General features: G+C 41.6%; 1 protein-coding gene across 5 annotated transcripts in view; it reads right to left on the reverse strand.

Annotated features, from left to right (window-relative positions):
• phactr1 (phosphatase and actin regulator 1) overlaps positions 1 to 19,583 on the reverse strand; it is a 74,530-nt gene that overhangs the window by 3,913 nt on the left and 51,034 nt on the right. For all 5 annotated transcript variants that reach the window (XM_018760573.2, XM_018760574.2, XM_018760576.2 and 2 more), the window contains exons 3-11: positions 17,494 to 17,574; positions 13,961 to 14,101; positions 11,845 to 12,051; positions 11,221 to 11,521; positions 7,571 to 7,737; positions 5,609 to 5,765; positions 3,757 to 3,812; positions 1,782 to 1,843; positions 851 to 991 (exon numbers count right to left, since the gene is read on the reverse strand). In XM_018760573.2, the coding sequence (XP_018616089.1) occupies positions 851 to 991; positions 1,782 to 1,843; positions 3,757 to 3,812; positions 5,609 to 5,765; positions 7,571 to 7,737; positions 11,221 to 11,521; positions 11,845 to 12,051; positions 13,961 to 14,101; positions 17,494 to 17,574 (1,313 nt within the window). The remainder of the gene's footprint in view (positions 1 to 850; positions 992 to 1,781; positions 1,844 to 3,756; positions 3,813 to 5,608; positions 5,766 to 7,570; positions 7,738 to 11,220; positions 11,522 to 11,844; positions 12,052 to 13,960; positions 14,102 to 17,493; positions 17,575 to 19,583) is intronic.

The following is a 19,583-nucleotide window of genomic DNA, read 5'->3' on the forward strand; positions in this document are numbered from 1 at the left end:
GTCAACAAAGTGTAAGATAATAGGTTATGAGAACCCAACATTGCTGGCATGGGAGAACTTCCATGGAGCGTGTCAGACACAAGCAAAGTGGAACCCGAAGGCAGAACAAATCATCACTCATGGTTTGGGACTTCATGCTGATTTTTTTGAGGGTCTGAAAGTGAGAATGAGTAGGAGGAAAGGTGTCATACTGACCACAGATGACATGCCAGTGGGGGCACGTGGACACACAGTTTGTGAAAAAGTTTCTCCTCCACTACATTTCACTTACATTTATTAATTTAGTTGATGCTTTTCTCCCAAGTGACTTACAATGATAAGGTTACAATTATTTACCCATTTATACAGCTGGGTAATTTTACTGGAGCAATTTAGGGTAGGTACTTTGCTCAAGAGTACAAAACAACCAAAGGCAGGGATTGAACCTGCAACCTTTGGGTGAAGAGGCAGTATCTCTAACCACTATGCTACCAGCTATCCCCACTAATGATTTTGCTCACAGATGGCAGGCACCTACAACCACAAGAAGGAAATTAACGTTATTTAACAGGACAAGCTGCCGTATCCACCAACAATATTTGTGAGGTGTGGTGTTCTGTATGGTAAGTTCCTAAATTACGTTGTGACTGAACAGAGACAAAGCCCGAACTTTCGGCCAAATACAAGATAGGAGAAACTGCTAGGCAAAAACTGTCACATGTAAACCAGAAATCAAAATAACTTCCGATGGTAGTGCTGTAATAAGCTGTTCAAGTACGGAAAAGAAAATGCTATCCAAGCGGTTTATTAAACTAAACAACAATTCAATAAAAGAAACCACTTCCTACACAGCATGCCGGATAACAGTTACCTTGTCGGCTGCTGTGAGGCGGGTCCACGGCTTGTCTGCTCGACGGTCATAGTCCTGGGCATCGGCGACCTCCACATAGTCGCTGAAACGGATAAGGATCTTGGCCTCCCTCAACTCCTTGACCGTCGGTCTCTGGCTGAGCTGTGGCCAGGGACAAGGATGGGGACACAGTAAGCAGCACAGCAACACCATCAGGACAACAGTTCTTCTCTCAGCCATAGAGAACACTGGCACCTTGACAGGAATACTTACATTAAAAGATTTTTTTAAACAAGAGTAATGTCTTTGCATACAATAAATCTCTTGTAATTTAGCATTAATCTGGTGGACTACATATGCACTACATAGCAACAGAGCTTAACTGGGCTCATAACTGCCCACTCAATGCATTAAAACTACATTATAACTGGATAGGATCACAAAGCTACATAACACACTAGTGGCAGTCCACATTGATGTAAATAAAGTGTTTCATGATAGCAACTAAGAAAATATGGTGTGACCAGTACAACATTCCAAGACCCCCAACTCAGTGTTCACAATGGATGAACTGTATTTTGCACTGCATGTGAACCAGATGCAAAACTTATAAATGCACCAGAGCTTAAGGAGAGAATGAAACCATGAATGAGGGACTAAAGCAGAGCCCCCAGATGGAACCACACACTGCTTCTCTTTCCTCCAAATGGGTGTTAAAGAAAATAAATAAAAAAGGTAGAACTCAAAAGACTTATCTGATCTTCAATTTGTTATTTTTGTTGATTATTCCCCTCCTCCTTTCAACTCTGCTCTTGCCAATTTTATTTTTTTTTAAATGTCTGGGGAGGTTTTTGAAAGCAAGTTGGGATTTGTAGTCCTTTCAAGCCCACAGTGCACTAAGCCAAGCTGCAGTAGAACATCTTTACCTTCCAGCCTTCACAGCCGCTCTTACCTTGCGCGTCAGTCGTCTCTTGATCTCTCGCTTCTCCTCCTGCTCCTCCTGCTCGTTCCGAGCTGTGGGTCGGGAACCACAGCGGTGACATTAGCATGACAAGTCTTTCAAAGCACAGTGGGATTTCCCCTGGCAACATCACACATACCCCCCAGGACTACATACCCCCTGCCATGATAGACTCATCATACAATTACTCTGAGCTATGACAAAGTGTGGTAAATCCAAGGAAAAATGAAACCCTGCTTGCTCCCTCATTAAAGAGACAACATGCATCTGCTGCCATTATGTTACTGCATTTGTTTTGTATCAAGATCCCATTATGTTGCTGATGACTATGTTTGCCTTTACAGGGTCATTAGAATTGCTGAAATGAAAGGTATCTCAGGCAGATGAAGGGCATTTTGCTCATGTTCACATATGGCACATGGCAATGCTCTGAGAACTAGCTGATTAAGCAAAATGACTCATTAAAGTTAAGTTAAGATGCTAAAGAAAAGCAGCTTTGAGGATTAAAAAAATAAGACAAGCTTGGTATTGAGGCCACTGGTGCTAAATGTCAGGTTGGCCTGATCCTCTGGTGGGGGGTTTAATTTAATTACTATTAAAGTCTGCTTGAAGTTGAGGGATACAGAACGCAGCCATGTGAACGGCAACGGAAGAAGAAATCGAAATTAGACCATATCTGAGAAGCTGCTCAGAATGAGTCTATCAAAAGTATCTCTTAAAAATGTACCATCTCCACTCTAGGTACCAACACAGTAACATGTCCACGATGTGCTTTTTTCCAGGAACCTGCATGTCATGCTCAATTTTTTTCTGCCACAATGTACACAATGGCAGGAAATGGAAGTGAAGAAATGTAATGTTAGTGTTATCAAATTATTCACCCTTCCCAGAACACTAAGACAGGAAAAGGTAAAACCGGTGAAAGGTGTCTTCATGCTGAACGAGAAACTCATTTACTCTGTCTTTTTGCTGGAATGACAGTGAAAATGCAGACCGTGCCTTTCGAGTCAGTTTAGCTACAAACACAGATGTCAGGAAGCCTCATTTTAATTTGTTTCGGTGTTTACTCTACTACTGCACTGTGGGGGACCTTGTGACACCCCAGTGGCCTCTACAAGTGTGATTGGTCCACACCCAAGGGGCTCCGTTCTGCTGTGTCCTAATCGGATAGCCTGTGTTGCACTGTTCAGGCCTGAAGTCTCTGCTGCAAAGCTTGGTGACGGTCGACTGGTGCACTTCTTGTGCACATGTGATGTTAAAAACTAGAATATATTAAAATGTCACTGACTGACAAACACTTTCAGTTGTGATAAAAAGAGCAATAAAAACATTAAGCCAAAACGAGAATTATGCCAGTCTGAAAAGCCAAAATAGTATCACTTCCTCCTCAAGAGATCAGACTAAACCCAGGTGTATTTATTTTCTTTTACCATATGCTTGGCACATTCACCCAGAATAAATGTCTTTATATAAATATTAGATTTACATTTTTCCATTATCACTACAGGTCCTTTGCATCAAAACAATTGAGTTTAATTCAAATTAAGTATAGACACTACAAAGAAAGTATAAAATTACAAAGCACAAATTCTCTTTTTTGTCATTACGCATAGTGCAGTTTAATTAAGGTAGCACATACTTATTTACATGAACACACATGCAATAAGGTACTTAAAGGATCTGTAGTTTTTAAGTGCTTAAAGACACACAGTCTAGGATCACTATTAAATGAGATGACAAACCCAATTTGTTTAGAACAAAAGGCAATTATTTTCTTTCAGCCTGAACATAAAGACTTAGCTGAACTGATTTGCCTAACAGAACCAACTTTCCATTAAGCTGCTAGTTGAGAGAACTAAAAAAGCAGCATCCAGAAAGGCTCCCCAAGAACCAGGATAAATACTTTAGTTGTACTTGAAAGTGAGCTGCAACACACATGTGGATGACCCCCTGGGCTAATGCTTACGTTTCAGGATGTTCCTCTGCTCAAGCTCCTCCGCCGTGGGACGCTGACTCAGTCTCCTGCAGAAGAAAACCCGGATCAACTTATGGACCATTTCAGGCAGAACCTAGATCAGGTCAATTCTCTGGTCCATCTCTTGCTACAGCTTCTCTGTGTCTCTCGGAAACAAGCTTGATGTGTCGACATTTCAACACAAAAGAAAAGCAACGGGAGGTGTGGAGGTGGGGAAACATGCAAGTTAACTTTCCATCTGTCATATCAGTTTGGTTTCATTATGCACTTCCTGTCTCACCCTCCTGTTCCCTAACCACGAGCATACCTCAGTCACACGGCCCCAGTGGAACGGCAAACTGACATCATTGTGGAGGCCAACTCGTGACAAGCATCGCAATGGGTTTCAGTTCCCTTTCAGCCACAAAGTCGGGCAATGACGTGCTGCTACTGGAGCAACTGAGCGTTTCAAAGGTCTCTCTGCCCTCTTATCAATACCTCCATTTATGACATGAAATCTATATATACTGTAGTTCTTTATGCGTCATGTGTTCCACAAAAGCAAATGATACCCTATTGAACAAAACAAGAATCATTTCAGATGCAGGTTACAAGAGAGCCTTGTGGCACTGGTCAATTTCGCTTTCCACACAAAGCAGTACACAGGGGCTATAGGTAGGAGATTTCACAGATAAATACATAAATCAATGAACAAAACAGAATAACAAATGAAAATGTTGAGAATTTCTTACATTAAGCCTTAATCTTGACCTTATTTTCCTTCTGATGTACTTTGATTTTACACTTATGTGAATTTTTGTCATTCCTTCAGATGCACCTAAATAATTAGAGAGAAACAACGGGAAAGGGGGGTACTATACAGAAAGGTGAGACCGCCCCCCTCCAAACCAGTAGTGACATTAACTGTGGAGCACAGGTGTCGTTTCTGTCCAAGCACTGACTTTTAGCTTCGCTCATAGGTCCACACCATTCACATCGCAGTCTTGATGAACTCATCTGTAGCGCCACCTGAGCTATCTGGAGGGTAAATGCTTAAATGGAAAAGTACAAACTTTAAAACGACTGCTCAATGTCCTCATGTGAAGTGCAGTTTGGATGCCCTCAAGAGGAAACCTCAGATCAGCAAGAGAGTGGAAGCAACAACCCCCTCACTGCCAAAAAATCTGCACAATGGAAACAGTCCTGTACATACACATCTACTGTATATGGGAAGAAACAAGTCACCTATAGGACTCAACTACCAGCATCGTGGGGTAAATGTCACCTGCCTGTAGATGACAAAATTGAACTGTGAACTTCAACACCTGCAGGCCATGGATATACACCAAAAGTTGTTTGAGCCAGTAATTTGATCTGATGGTTATTCAGACAGCTGGTGAAAAATGGACAGGAGGAATGATGAGAAATACAAAAATGGCTGTGGGGGTGGAGTCTAATGAGGGGAAATGCTTTAATGGAAAAGTACAATTATCAGATACTGTATTTAGTAACAGCAGAGCACAGATGAAGCCAAAGTGATTCCCTGTACATATTAGACACCTTACAGCACTGTTCTCCTGTGTCCTACACTGAGGTCCCTGTACACCTGCAGACAGTGCTGACAATGTGTGGAAGTAGAACGTAATGCTACTAAAATAAATCATGTTCCAAGGACCTGACAGTTTGTGCATCACCTCTCACTCTGAACCTTTTCATAAATGTTTGACCTTTAAATTAAATTTCCCAAATCATTATACCTTTAAATAAAGGCTTAACCATGACAGTTCCTAGTCTTTTGTATTTGGCTTCCATTATAGGTTCCTGCTGGGAAAAACAGGAAAGAGAAACAGAACTGGGCTTTCACCGTGTGAGCTTGGTGCCTATCTGCTGGCGGGCCTCCAACCGCTCCTCATCCGTCTGCATGGGGAGGATATTCTTCTCCTCCAGCTCACGCTGTGATGGCCGATTGATCAGCTTGATGGCCAGAGAGTCCTTCCTCAGCACCTTCAGGGCCAGTGTACCTGTTGCAGGGAGGCGGATGCGGGAGAAACAGGTTAAGCACACCAGCCGTGGTGCGGCAGCACTAGCATATAAGTGGGCCAAAGGTATATAAGCATTCTCTCAAATGTCACACGTTCAATAACATTAAATTGTCTTAAAAATAATGCAAAGTAGGTTAGGTTGATGTTCAGCAGTAATACAAACTACTATGGGATCCATGCATTATTGTGTGTGAATGAACATTTAAATGTTTGACTAAGAGTTCTAGCAGTTTTTCAAAGAATCAGCACCCGAAAAAAAACTTTAGGGACCAAAATGGCTCTGTAAGGGATGACCAACAGTAAGAGGTCCATTAGGAAGCGCGCGCGTGCGCACACACACACACACACACACACACACACACACACACTTCCACCAAGCATTGCCTTCCTCTGGGATCGCTCTGTTCAGGGGGAGGGTGGGGGGTAAGCAATTACACGTGCAGGATTAGGCTGTGATTGTCGTCATGAGTGACTCATGAGTGGCTAGCTAACAATTACAGCCAGTTGGCACAGAGGGCCCTAATTACTCTCAAACTCCACCTTCACACAAAGCCAGACTTGACAAATTGTGCCTCCAGTTATATTTCTGTGAACTATGTTGTCTTTAGTAAGAAGGACAACTTCAAAGTTAGTTTGTATCAAGAAAGAGAAGTCCTGAACCCAAGGAGGTGAAACACCACTTTGTAATAACACATCAGTTAACTCTACACACAGTTTCATCAAGATGCACTCAATCTTCCTTGTACAAACTGTTTCCATACATTTGCAATTAGGCATATCAAACATATTAAATATCTATTAATATGTAAGGGCAGCATGGCAGTGCAGCCCATAGAGCTTGAGTCTCAAAGCTTCTGACACAGTCTGTGTGCTGTTTGCATGTTCTTCCTGTGGGTTTCCTCCCACAGTCCAAAAATGTGTTTCAGGTGAACTGGTGCCTCTGACCTGACCTCTGTGTATATGTGCAAGTAAATGTGTGTGATTGCCCTGTGATGAACTCCCATCCTATCCAAGGTGTACCCTGACACACACACCCTATGTAATGGGAATAGACTCTGGAGCAAGACAACCCTGAATCGGGATAAGCAGTTGTTGACAGTGGGCCAATTAATGAAATTTTAATGCTATATATCAATATAGCATTAGTCATGACAAACTAAAAAATTCAATTACTTTTTTTTTTTTTTTTTAAACTTTGGCAGGAGATGTTAGAGGTTAAATGACATCAATCTTGTGCACATTTTGGAACAGGATGGGGGGGATAATGGAAGACTGGTGTCCAAGGTGCCATGTCTAGGAAACCAGCTGCTATGATGCTTAACTCAGCAAAAGGAAAATTGCATCTGTGAGGGATTTAACAAAACTGACGCAATGAATGTCTTAACAGAAATGAGCATGTGATTAGGGTAAACTGGAGGGCTAATCTCCAGGGTCCAGCAGCTATGGACTACTATCTCCTTTCACAGTATCAAAGAAAGGCACCCTGAGTTGCCCGAGTGACAAGTAGACATATAAGAGAGCCCCAACTTCCTCATTGAGTCCCTTGAATAAACACTATACTAAAACCAAGTGGATTCTCACCGAAAGGGGCAAAATTTACCACACAGTACTTAAGGCACAAAACTCATCACCACTGCCTCCCGCCCCCCACCTCTCACTCAAGTTTTGCAATCCAGGTTTGTAAACTTCAACTACTGATCGACGGTTTGGAAGACCAAGTTATTCAGTAACACCAAGTGGGACATTATTAGTCAACAGTGTGGTAAAGTCAGGTAATTTCTTACTGGTATACAGAGTGTCATCGTCATCCTCATCTTCATCATCATCGTCACCTTCTTCCTCCTCATCCTTGTACATGCTGGGTAAGTCCTCATAGTCAGACTCGTTGGGCAGGTTTTCCTTGTCATCTTCACACTCAATGACTACTGTGGGGACCACATGCAGTGCCGAGCTGTGGGAACAGTAAGGAGAGGAAAGCCAGAGTCTTTCAGTGGTGGGGCAGCTCAGAGATAGCAGTATCAGTGCAGCACTATCATGCCTTCCAGATCGCAGAAAAGAGCTTTTCTAGTCAATCATACGCTAACTTACCAAGCACTGCAACAGAGTACAATGAAGAAAATAAATTAAAATCTGCAACTGCACTCACACCATGGAGAGAACATACCCAAATTCTACTTTGCCAAAAGGCAGCTCACCATGAAAACAAGAATCTAAATTTTAAACAATTACTTATTACACCGATAAAGTACAAACTCAATGAAACACTTTAACCAAAAATATATCAACATGTAGAATGGTTAACAACCTGGCTTGTAAGTGACACAAATGGAAACCAAAGGAATGCCATCTAATTTCACAGCCCATATGAATTAATCCAAGCCTTCAGGCTGCTGGCAGGAACCTCAGGGAGATACTCAGGGCAACCATGACATTAAAAAGAAGGGCACAAAAGCAATTAAACTAAGGCAATAAAACGGTTGATCTGACTGTGTCAAACACTCCACATGACACCTTACTTTTGTAAAAATCATTTTATATTCACAGGATTGTTTCTGAGTGGAAAAATGCAGCTCACCTTCTTGTAATGGCGCGGTCAAACATGAACACCTATCGTACTGACACCGCCTGCCTCGTTCTCCTCCGAGAACACCATTAGGAGCAAAGTTTTTCAATGGCCACTCGTTCTTAAGCAGCAGCTATGATCCAATGGAGGAAACTAAAAGGTTCTGTCTGCTCAGGGAAAACAGGCAGCAACTGACAGACATATGCCTCGTACATCCAGCCCTGTCTCCACCTCCAGCCAGAAGAAAAGGAGGTATGTCTCAGTCCACTGTCAGTCATCTGTGACACATCGGGTCTCACATGGCTAGGGAATAAAGTGGTGTTATCCTAATTCTTGAAACATAGCCCTGGTCATATCCTGTGAAACATTGAGAAGCCCTTCTTGTGTTTTATCCTATAAAATCCTATGCAGAATAACAGTGCAAAGTCAGGAGAAAAAGGACTTTAGTTTGAGGCTTGAATTTTAGAGAACAAGCTAAAAGGCTACTGTGATGTATGAACATGCCAGCACCAACAAGGCAGAGGATTCTTCAAGCTACCGGTGCCAGACCCACCAGCTGTTAAGCCTTCTGGGAAGGAAGGATACAGAGCGACTGCTCCTCTGAGCCAAGGCAGAGATCCAATTAGAGTAGGGCTGGGAAGGAAAGCGGTACCAGGGGACCAGCCGCTGATCAAGTGGGACTGCAGATGCATCATGAAAAAAGAAAACTAAAGGCAATACAAACAAGCCAAAGCTTTGCTTTGCGAATTCAGGAAAATGTGGCAAACTGGCCTGTGAAAGGCAGCCTGTCCCAATAGTGCAGTTTACTGAGAAACACACGTCCATCATGGTCCAACTAAACTCAACAGCTGCTTAACAGGAGCAAACAACGTACTCTGTTGTATTAGCAACAGAATCACTACTACACATCTGCAGATGCAAATAGTCATATAACGAAAGCATGATGTACAAACGTTTTACCACCGTAAGTACCATGAACAACCACCCTCAACAAAACTATGTGCAACAAGAGTGCAGCAGCCACAGCAACATTTTGCTAATTTTATTGTGAAATGAATGACAATATTCAGTAAATCACTACACTTTATAGCACTTTATTCATGAGATTGTTTGAATGCCAAGAGATCATTCCAGAGCAACATTCCAGTTTTTGGGATTAACAGGCTTGTTCTAAAAACAGCAGTTAAATTAAAAATGACTTATTTCTAGATAGATATTAACATTTTAACTGCTGATGACACATATGTACAAACAAAAGACTGCTTTCCTCCAAGAAGTCATATTCACTGTGAAAGTGGGCTGGGGAACTTCTGCATCTGAATAGAGGACCCAACAATCATTTCCAGGTCAGTGTCTCAAGAATAATGGAGACTGAAGTAATCTTTTTTCTTTTAATTAACTATATGAAGCGAAATGTCCAAGAGTTTATCCTGGAGGCCTGAGGCTGTATCTGATATGAAATAAAACACTGCAGACAAGGGCACCCAACATAAAATATCAGTGGTATAAATGCCAGATGTACAGGAAAAAGAGGATCAATTTGCCTTCTCTACCCGCAGACAGACATCACTGCGATCCATCTCTGAGGTGGCGGATGTTCCAGACAGAACGGATGTCACGATGGACGGGTGCATGAGGTAAGGCTATGTCAAGTCCTCCCCCACCTCCAACCAGCCTCCAAAGCTGTGGTGGGACAACCCATGAGATCAGCATCAATGAAGGGCAAGGTCAGCCTTTCAGTGTAAGCTGGCACCAGGATTTGAAACATTTAATATTGTCTAAATCCATCTCCAAAGGCAAACCCTGAATCACACCCCATTCCCAATCTTTGGCATATGGGCTGAATTCGGAGTGCTATAACCTTGAGCAAAATTTTGACAACTTCATAATCTCACTTCTCCCACCACTGCTGCCACATACCATAAACTAAAGACACCAACTACCAGCAAACCAAATACACCAAGTGCTCAGTGAGAGGCTTGGTTTAAGTTTGAAGTGTCCCATACAACTTTTCACACAATCCATGTAACTGAGAATGAAGTTATTTGCAGTTTACTGACTAAATTAATAAATAAATGCCATGGAGGACAACGACGATGAAAACAGCAGCAGCTGGTTCATAGCTAAGTCACTATGAGTAAAATCAGAGAAATGGATAGCTCTGCCATTATGCCGTCACCCTGTCATTATGGACAAGTTGTAACCAGATTTTAGTCAGGGGGTTTTACAAACGACAATTTCAGTATGACAGAAGTCTGCTGCAAACTGCAAGGTGCAAAAAGCTTATCCTTGACATTTCATTTGACGACACCCTTGTAAAATTCTGCTTTGTCCCATTTTAAGTGTCTGCTTTACTCTGAAACTGCACCACTGGTCACAATGAGGAAACTCACTTTTTAGCAAATTGATTACAGTTAATCAATAAAACTTAAATGAATATTATACTCTCCTCTGCTTCCACCTTGAACATTTCTGTCAGTGAAGAAATGGTATCTTTCAAGCACACAAATGAACTTCAGAACATTAGAGGGGTTCAAAGGCTCTTCCTTTCTTCATGTTTTATGCTCCCCCTTGTAACATAGCACTACCAAAGGGGGAAAGAGGAGTACAAGGACATGTGAGACATAGTTTGAATATGAAATACTGAAGATCCTCTGGCAAAAAAGCAGTGATGGATTTACAAAGAAATTCCCACATTATAATTCCATTTCTAATCACTGCTTTTTATGTAAGGCAGCAAGGATGATCAGCCTAGAAACTCATGTCCACAGGGTCCCTGAGCCCCATATCCATCGCCACCTTACAAACCTTCACAAGCCAGCAGAAAGCCTAATGCCCAGCAACACACAGCTCACAGACAAACTCACCCACCTTTCTAGCCGCTGCATGGTGAGTGCCAGGGTCTTGTTAAGCTCCTCGATGACACGGCTGGGTGGATGCAAGGGGACAGGGAGGGTGCCATACCCCAATGGGTGGGTGTGGCTGGAGACCGCAGTGGGTAGCGAGGTGCCATGGTGCGCAAGTAAAGGTTGTGGGCCAGGGCACTTCTGGGGGAAGGCAGACAGCGAGGACTCCATGCCCCCAGTGGGCACACAGATCATCACCTTTTTGGGTGGCAGTGGTGGGGACAACTTGCCCACCATGCAGGGTAACTTCACGGGCTGGCCTGAATCTGAGAGGAAAGTGGAGGGATACAGTCAGACACCTGGGATCCATGAGTGTCCTTCAAGCACTCTTAGATCATTTTTAAATAACAACCTCACATTGTGAGTTTCAGCTGAAATGTAGTAGTGACAAATTTAGAGGCATGTCAGAAATATGCAGATTACCAACCCTTTCACAAGACAGCTTGAAATGGCAAATGTCAAAATTAGAGACATTTAGACCATTGGTGCTCACGAAACCACTCACACCTTCTCTCCAAGGGTCAAAAACCTCGTTCTTCAGTTTGAAAGCCCATCTAGACATAAGATGAGATGATAGCGCAAGACTCACCGGTAATGTGATTGGGCATCCTGGTAAACGGTTTTGGGGGCAACGCAGGAGGCTGCTTGTGGAAGGAAGCCTGCTTCACAGGCATGTCCTGACCTTCGCCAGGAAAGGCAATGGGTTTCTTGGATGCTGGAAGTGTTGCAGGGGGCTTCATAGAGTGGTCCTGGGGACAGACTCCCACTTCAACCGCTGCCTGTAACTCCACAGAAGCTAATCACGAAGGAAAGACAACAGAAAAGAGGGGTGCATAATATCCATCTCCTCAATTGAGCCAAAGATAGAGAGTTTGGCAGAACAAGCCATTTTCAAGAGACCTCCTACAGTGAATAGCATGCACAGTATTATTCTTGGAAGGGAAACGATGTGTGTATCGGGACTGGTGAAGAGTAACAAGCTCCCTTGACACTACCAAATAAAACACACACACACACACACACACACACACACACACTAACACTGTTTGTATGCAACACCTGACACACAGACAGCTCAAAGTGATACAGAATTAATCATCCATAGTTCAAGCTAAAATCCACAGATGCAGTTTCTTTATCTGCAATATCATGAGACAAAGACAAAAAGCTATTTATCTATGCTTTGAGCTGAAAATAAGTGCTCAAATGTAGGGAAACGCACTGCTCTTTCCTACCACTGTTTGAGCTGACTTTCGAACCACAACTGCAGCCAAAAATAAGCTATTCTTCCTGTACAAAAATGAACAATTTAAAGACCCTCATTTTAAAGAAAGAAAGAAAGAAAGAAAGAAAAAAATTTTAACTATGAGAAAGACCCAAACTATAAAAACTAATGTACAAAAACATATGGGCAATAAGCAGCCAAAGAATAAAGACCTTGCTCAGAGCCCAATGCATGTTTTACCAAGTATAAGGGTAAACATCTGCCAATTGAGGCCCAACAAAGCAGAAGATAAAGCAGAATAAACAAATTTTAAGTTAAAATGTATCGGGACATCAGGTCACATAAGACGTAACGTTAAAAATAAAAAGTTGCTTATCATCCATGCAATCGGTCTTATTATGCCCCTGAATATATCCCAGGATAGTTGTCCAAGATAGCCTCTGGTAACAAAACAGTACAAAATGTTGTGTAGGCTGCCCATGATTCACTGGGGGTCACTGCAAGTGCTCACTGTTCACTTGCAAACACTATGCATAATGAAACAGAAATGGCTACCAGAAAGTCCAGCGGTAACACACATCTTTAAATGTTATAAATATCTTTATACATCATGCAAAAACAGAATGACAACTGTCTTTACAGAAGACAAGCAGCAACAACACAAACATTGCAAAGACACCACTTCCTGTGCGATTCCAGGAAAACACACGAACCATAGACCATTTAGCATGGCCTAATCCAACAGCTTTCAGTCCCATGCATCAATATACTACCACTTTATTGCAGCCAAGCTAAATAAACTCAAAATGTCATGGCATGAGGACTAAGGTTCCCCGTTCTATCAGATTCAGGGTACATTAACATTGCACCAGATTAATGCCTGGAACACAAGTGCCGGGGTGATATATTATCCATATTATGACTTCAGTAAAGAAACTAAGTGCTGAGACAGGGGAAAGAAAAGCAGCTCTCTAAGCCCGCAGCTGTCACCATTACTGCTATACCAGTTTTTCAATTCCTAGCTCATTTTAAAAAAAAAAAAAAAAAAAAAAAAAAAAAAGACCTATATGGTCAGAAAGAAAACATAATTAAGGTGGTGCTGTGTAATTACTCCTCATCCACTTCAGTATGCTGCATGTCCTTGGCATTACTGGCCACTGACGTACTTGGATGTCTCCAGAGCAAGACATGAATCTGAGAAAGTCTGATTAAGCACTGCGTCAAAGCTAGTTAATTTCCGGTTCATGCCTTCAAATAGCATTATGCAGCAGCCGATGACAAACACACAAAGCAAATGTGGCAGAAAAAATGGTACAAGTGTAACTTCAAGCCAGCGAAATGACAAGTTGTTAAAAACTGTACTGCTGCTTCAAAAGAGTTTGTTTTAAGAGAAGTACACATTACCTGTTTTAGAGCCCGAAGCCTTCATTGAAGGGGTACATTTGGTGACAACGATGGCCAGAGTACAGCGGAGAGTTACCTGTTCCTGTTCCTTCCATGAGTTCAGGACTGGGCAGCACCTGACAGGTGCGATCTATGCCGTCACGTTCCAACGTGCTGGAAACCGGTGACCGTCCGTTTTCAAACTTCCCTTCGTCCTTTGGAAGAGGGATTGTACCGTCTGATATGAGACAGAGGCATTAAAAATACATAAATTAATAAAACACATTTAGCTATGGCTCATTGCTGTCCACAAATAAAGTGCATGGGAAGTGGCTGAAACTCACAAATCAGTGTGGGTGTCTGGAGGGAGGGGAGAGCACCTGCTAAAGAGAGCCTTTATAAAACATCACCATTAGATGCTTTGGAATTTGTATCCGGATGTGGTCACTACATGATCGTAGTTATTCGCTTGTCCACCTTAACTACTGCGTCTTCCAAAAACATCATCCTGGCAGGTGTTTAACAACTGTTTAAGTTCTTTCAAGCCATACTTCCTGCATTCATCAAAGTATGCAATCACTGATTTGGTTTTTCATATATACAACTTGACATTTCATGCTCATATCAACATGGTGCTGGTAGTAACCAGTTACATTTACTCTGTTACTTTTACTTAATTTCTGGATATGTAATTTACACTTCCTTACTTTCAGTGGTCTTCATTGGTCAGCATTCAGTTTTTCACTCACTTTTTTTTTTTTTTTTTGCTGAGTTTTGTGTTGGGCGACACAGCGAGCAGCGCTGCTGTCTCACAGTGTGGTAGTGCGAGAGAATGTGGGTTTCCTCCGGGTGCTCCGGTTTTCTCCCACAGTCCAAAGACATGCTGTTCAGGTTCAACCATAGTGTGTGAGTGACAGAGAGAGAGCGTGTTTCACTGATGTACGGATGAGTGACCCATTGTAAGTAGTGTACCTAGCAGTGTAAGTCACCTTGGTGAATAAGGTGTGTGGGCTGATAGTAACACTACATAGTATCCATTGTAAGTCACTTTGGAGAAAAGTGGCTGCTAAATGAATACATGTAAATATGCCACCTTAACTGACAACATTGTTCATTCAGATTCAACAGAAACTAAGGCACAGCTGAGAGGAAAAACAATAAGTTAAAATAGTACCCCCCCCCCCTAAATTGTCAGAGCTGAACTTTAAAGTTTGTCTATTGTTCTCAAACTAAGCTACTGGCTAGGCTGCTCATATTTTATTTATTAACCATATGGACTGTGGTAGCAAAAATGGAATTTTGCCTTTTACTAACATGTAAGTAGTGTTTGACAACATAATGATGTATAACTCAATATTTTGGTTTTCTTATACCTGCTACTGGAGAGCTAGTTAGACAATTAATACCAGAACAGAGTTCCACAAAGTTCACAAAAGGTATGTACTTTAAATCCAAATTTATATGCCACTTATTACTCTAACTGCATGTCTTCCAAATGAGACAGTGTAATTGTCAGCAATGGCAGAACACGTTATATTTTTGAGGTTACTTCTTAAAATTATCTTTCCTTTATTTAAAAGGCCCACACCCAAGCTATTGCGGTGACAAATGTTAGCATATGGCACTGAGAATGTAACATATGTCTGAGCAATAATTCTGTGAACTTATTTAGCAATTAAAGTAATTTAACATTTAATGCAGTTGGGTAAAAACGCAGCATGTTTTCCACCCAGAACATCAGTGTCAACATTACTAACAGAATACAACTTAAAGAGCCAAGTCACACTGAAAGAAACACTGTTTAACTAGTTGCATAATCCTTGCAACTTAAAAAGACTGTAACAGTACAAGTTATGCTGTAAATGAGGGTCTGATAAGTTATGTAACAAAAGGTAAAACTATATCGAAGCTGTTAATGTTGCCAGTGGTTCAGAACACTAGAAAACCCCATTAAGAATCAAAATAAGTTAATACTTTAGTAGTTTCTTTACCTGCTTTTTCCTCCTTTACTCAGCTACAATCTTGAACAGGTATCGTTTTAAAGGTAAGCACTTTTGAGCATTGTTTTTAACTATCAATCTCTGCACAGTGCACTAATGTTATTTAAATGAAATAAAAAAAGGTATCTGTGTACATTTGACCAAAGAAGGAAAAATACCAAGGTCAGTTCGGCGCTTATGGTTTTGCCAGAGTAATTCACCAGAAACTAGAGATTCTTTCACACAGTGAAATGTTGGTCAGGCTGAGAAACCGACAGTGTTGACTGCAGTCAGGCTGACGCCAATTAAACATGAGACTCCGATGCAGCAAGTCAGACTGGGTCTGATGAACAGCCTCTGCCTGACTTGACAAGACTTTTAAAGTACAGCTTGCAATCATGCACCGCTTAGCCGTTTACCATTTCAAACTGAAGCAGCTGAACTGGTAGCCCAACAGTTTAAAAATGTTCTGCCCAACAATCCATATTTTCAGAAAATATAATTCATCCCTTGTTTTATGTATCCCATTTCTCTATTAACATGACACTGATGCTCCAGTTTAGAAGTATAATAATAGCAGGCAAGGACCTGAGCTGGGGGGGCACTAGAGGCATTTAGTCTGATTTTTTTTTTTTTTTTTTTTTTTTTTTTAAATGGAATATAGATATAGGGGAAATAAGGACCCACTTTAACTGCCATCTGAATTGCATGAACAAATTCTACAGGGACTTCAGAAATACAACTTAAGATTCAAAACTGAACATCTACAGTAGGTGAAGAAAAATACTTGCATGAATCATAGACTAACATCGTATTTATTCAATTAGCCAACACTTTCTCAAAAAGTAACTTACTGTGAGTTATTCATTTATACACATGGATCATTTTTACTGGAGTAGTTCAGAGTAGGTATCTTGCTCACAGGTACTACAGCAGGAGCAAGAATCCAAACCTGGGTCCTCTTAAAGGTAAAGATCCAGTTCAAGATACTTTGATATCTGCTAGTCCAGGTTCTTTGAAGTAGCCACTAGCAACATGACTCAGCTAATAAAACCCAACAAAAATCCTCCCTGAAACACAGATTCAACAGCCAGCTCTGTTTTTCACGTTTACACTGTGAAATGGAACATCACCAGTCCAAGCAGACAAGTCTGCTGTCATGTGCCTGAGGCTAAGGTCATGCACCTAACTACCAATTACATTGATGACTCCTGGAACGGAGGTTCTTATGAAGCTGTACTCAGAAAACCTACTCCCATCTAGAGTATGACATCAGCTGCTTAGGCTAATCGCCACTGTACCTTTCAGCCTTTCATAACCACTTCCTTCACCCTCAACCTATCATCCATATCCCTAAAGCTGATGAAATACCAAGCATGATGATGTAAACATCCTTTTCCAAATTTTCCAAATGAGGTATCACAAGGAGATAATAAAGGCGAAAACACACAGCTATGAAACAGTCATCCACTAGAAGGTTTGGCCATGAACAACAAAGCAATCGGCATGATAAAGAAACCTCAGAAGCCAGCAAACATTTAATCCACAACTTCCATATGCGTGATTAACATCAGGAGCAACTCGTTCCTGAAACCAAATCACAGTCATACCCTCCCACTCCCTCTATGCCCAAGCTTGGCTTTCTCCTCACCTTTCTCGAAGATCTCCTTCAGCACTCCCCGCTTGATGAGCTCCTCCCTACTCTGCCTCGTAGAGATCTTTCTCTCCAGAGCTGAAAGAGAAACAACACCAGTCAGCAATGAGTGCCAGACCAGACAGAGTAGCCTGAGCCGCACCCACAGCATCTCTCTGATTACATCCATGAGAGTACATTTCCTCCATGGCCTCAATCCCCCTTTGGAATTACATCAACAACTGCCATGTGCCTTTTCGATGAAAACATCAGTGCAGACATCCATAAACATTAGTATTTACTCAAAGCAGCATCAAATTGCATAAGGAAACACAAGTAGGCAGGCAATTTTTTTTTTTCTTTTTTAAATTAGTCTTGGTTTTTCAGTTAGTGAAAAGTGTAATCTCTCTTTCACGTAAGCAAGCAGCCAGAAAGGATAGTAGCAGAGCCAGAGCTTCTTGGAGGCCAGTCCTGAGCTGGTGGCAAGGCCCTGGTCCTTCCAGCAATGGCCAACTCTGAGTCACCACCCCATGGTGCAAACAGTATGGGCGCAGGACAAAGATACAAGGTGGCAGAACTCTGAGTCATTCATGAGACCTCAACTCAAACACCACCTGTGAGGACCAGGAGGCGACAGGGCCCTTGTGCTACAAGCATGGTGCTGCGGAACGGGACGACAGCTGGAGGAACAGCTTGACAGGGCGCAGGAGGGAGAGTGTCCCACCAGCAGGTGCAACTGCGGGAGAGAAGGCCATCGTGTTCCAAATGAGAAGGCACTGTACTGCAATATGAAAAAAACCTTAACTACTGAGCAAAATACGCCATCACCGCATCTCATGTCACGCTCCTGTTGCTCACACCAATTCACTGAAGACACACCACAGGAGGGAAAGTACAGACAGAGATGGAAACATGAAAATAGATCCCAGAAAGCAAAGCAGAATGTTTTACAGGAGAAGTATAAGAATTATCTGCTCATGTTTAAATTCCCTTTTGAAGTCACCTTAATTCAAATTTTCTCTAATTCAGAAGGATTTTGTGCTTTCATGGCACTGATGTGGCAGATGTTCTACAAAAATTTTGAAACTGGAACCAAGACATCAAAAATTAAAAGTAATATGACTCTGAGTCCTAAGTCATTCCAGCTCCACCATCCAATAGATAATCATCCCTGAGATATAAACATTAGACTTCCGAAATTCTGCATTTCTGAAGAACATAATTTAATAGCACTTTTCTGCAAATGTTAAAAAATTCCCAATTACAAAAAAGAACTGGGGCTACAGCAGCCACTCAGTGCCAAAAAAAAGCCTATTTCATCCTTCAAAGGATGCTTTATGCTCATAGGTGAGGCACAAGAACCACAGCATGCCAAGCATCATCTCAGTGGTTATTGTGGGCACATGTTCGGTCAGCTTCTTTTTGTTTACTCTCCTGTTTTTGCTGTTATTTTCTCCTGACTCTTTAGAGCATGGGTACATGCAGAAACACACACACACCCGACAATTCAGAGTCACCAGTTAACCTGAAACATGTCTTTGGGAGGAAACCCCCACAAACATGAGAACATACAAACTCCTGTGCAACTGCAAACATGAGCAAAGATCAAACTCATGTTGAATCACACAGTCTGGCATTGTGAGACACTTCATTTGTTCAATGAGTATGAAATCCTTTACACTGTTTTCATAGATTTCTTTTCTCTTTACATTTATTCATTAGGTGACACTTTTCTCCAAAGTGACTTAACATGTTAAGCTATCTATAATTGTTCAGCCAGATGCTGGAGCAATTCAAAAGTAGCTACATTTCTCAAGGGTACTACAGCTAGAGGAGGGATTTAAACCAGCAACCTTTGAGTCCAAAGGCAGAAGCTCTAAACATTTTGCTACCAACTATCCTTTTACCGTTCTGATTTTTGCATTAAAGGCTGAATTAATCCATAAACACTGAATATGTATGAATATTGTTTTTGAGGAATTAAGCATGCAGTATGTAGGAACACAAAGATCTGAATGACTGCAAGTATACAGACATACAATATTAATAATAAAAACTATAAAGTATTAGTCATTAACGATGGGAAAATTTTGTTGTGTTATGATAAG

Source organism: Scleropages formosus, chromosome 19 (genome assembly GCF_900964775.1).
Source record: "Scleropages formosus chromosome 19, fSclFor1.1, whole genome shotgun sequence".
NCBI lineage: Eukaryota > Metazoa > Chordata > Actinopteri > Osteoglossiformes > Osteoglossidae > Scleropages > Scleropages formosus.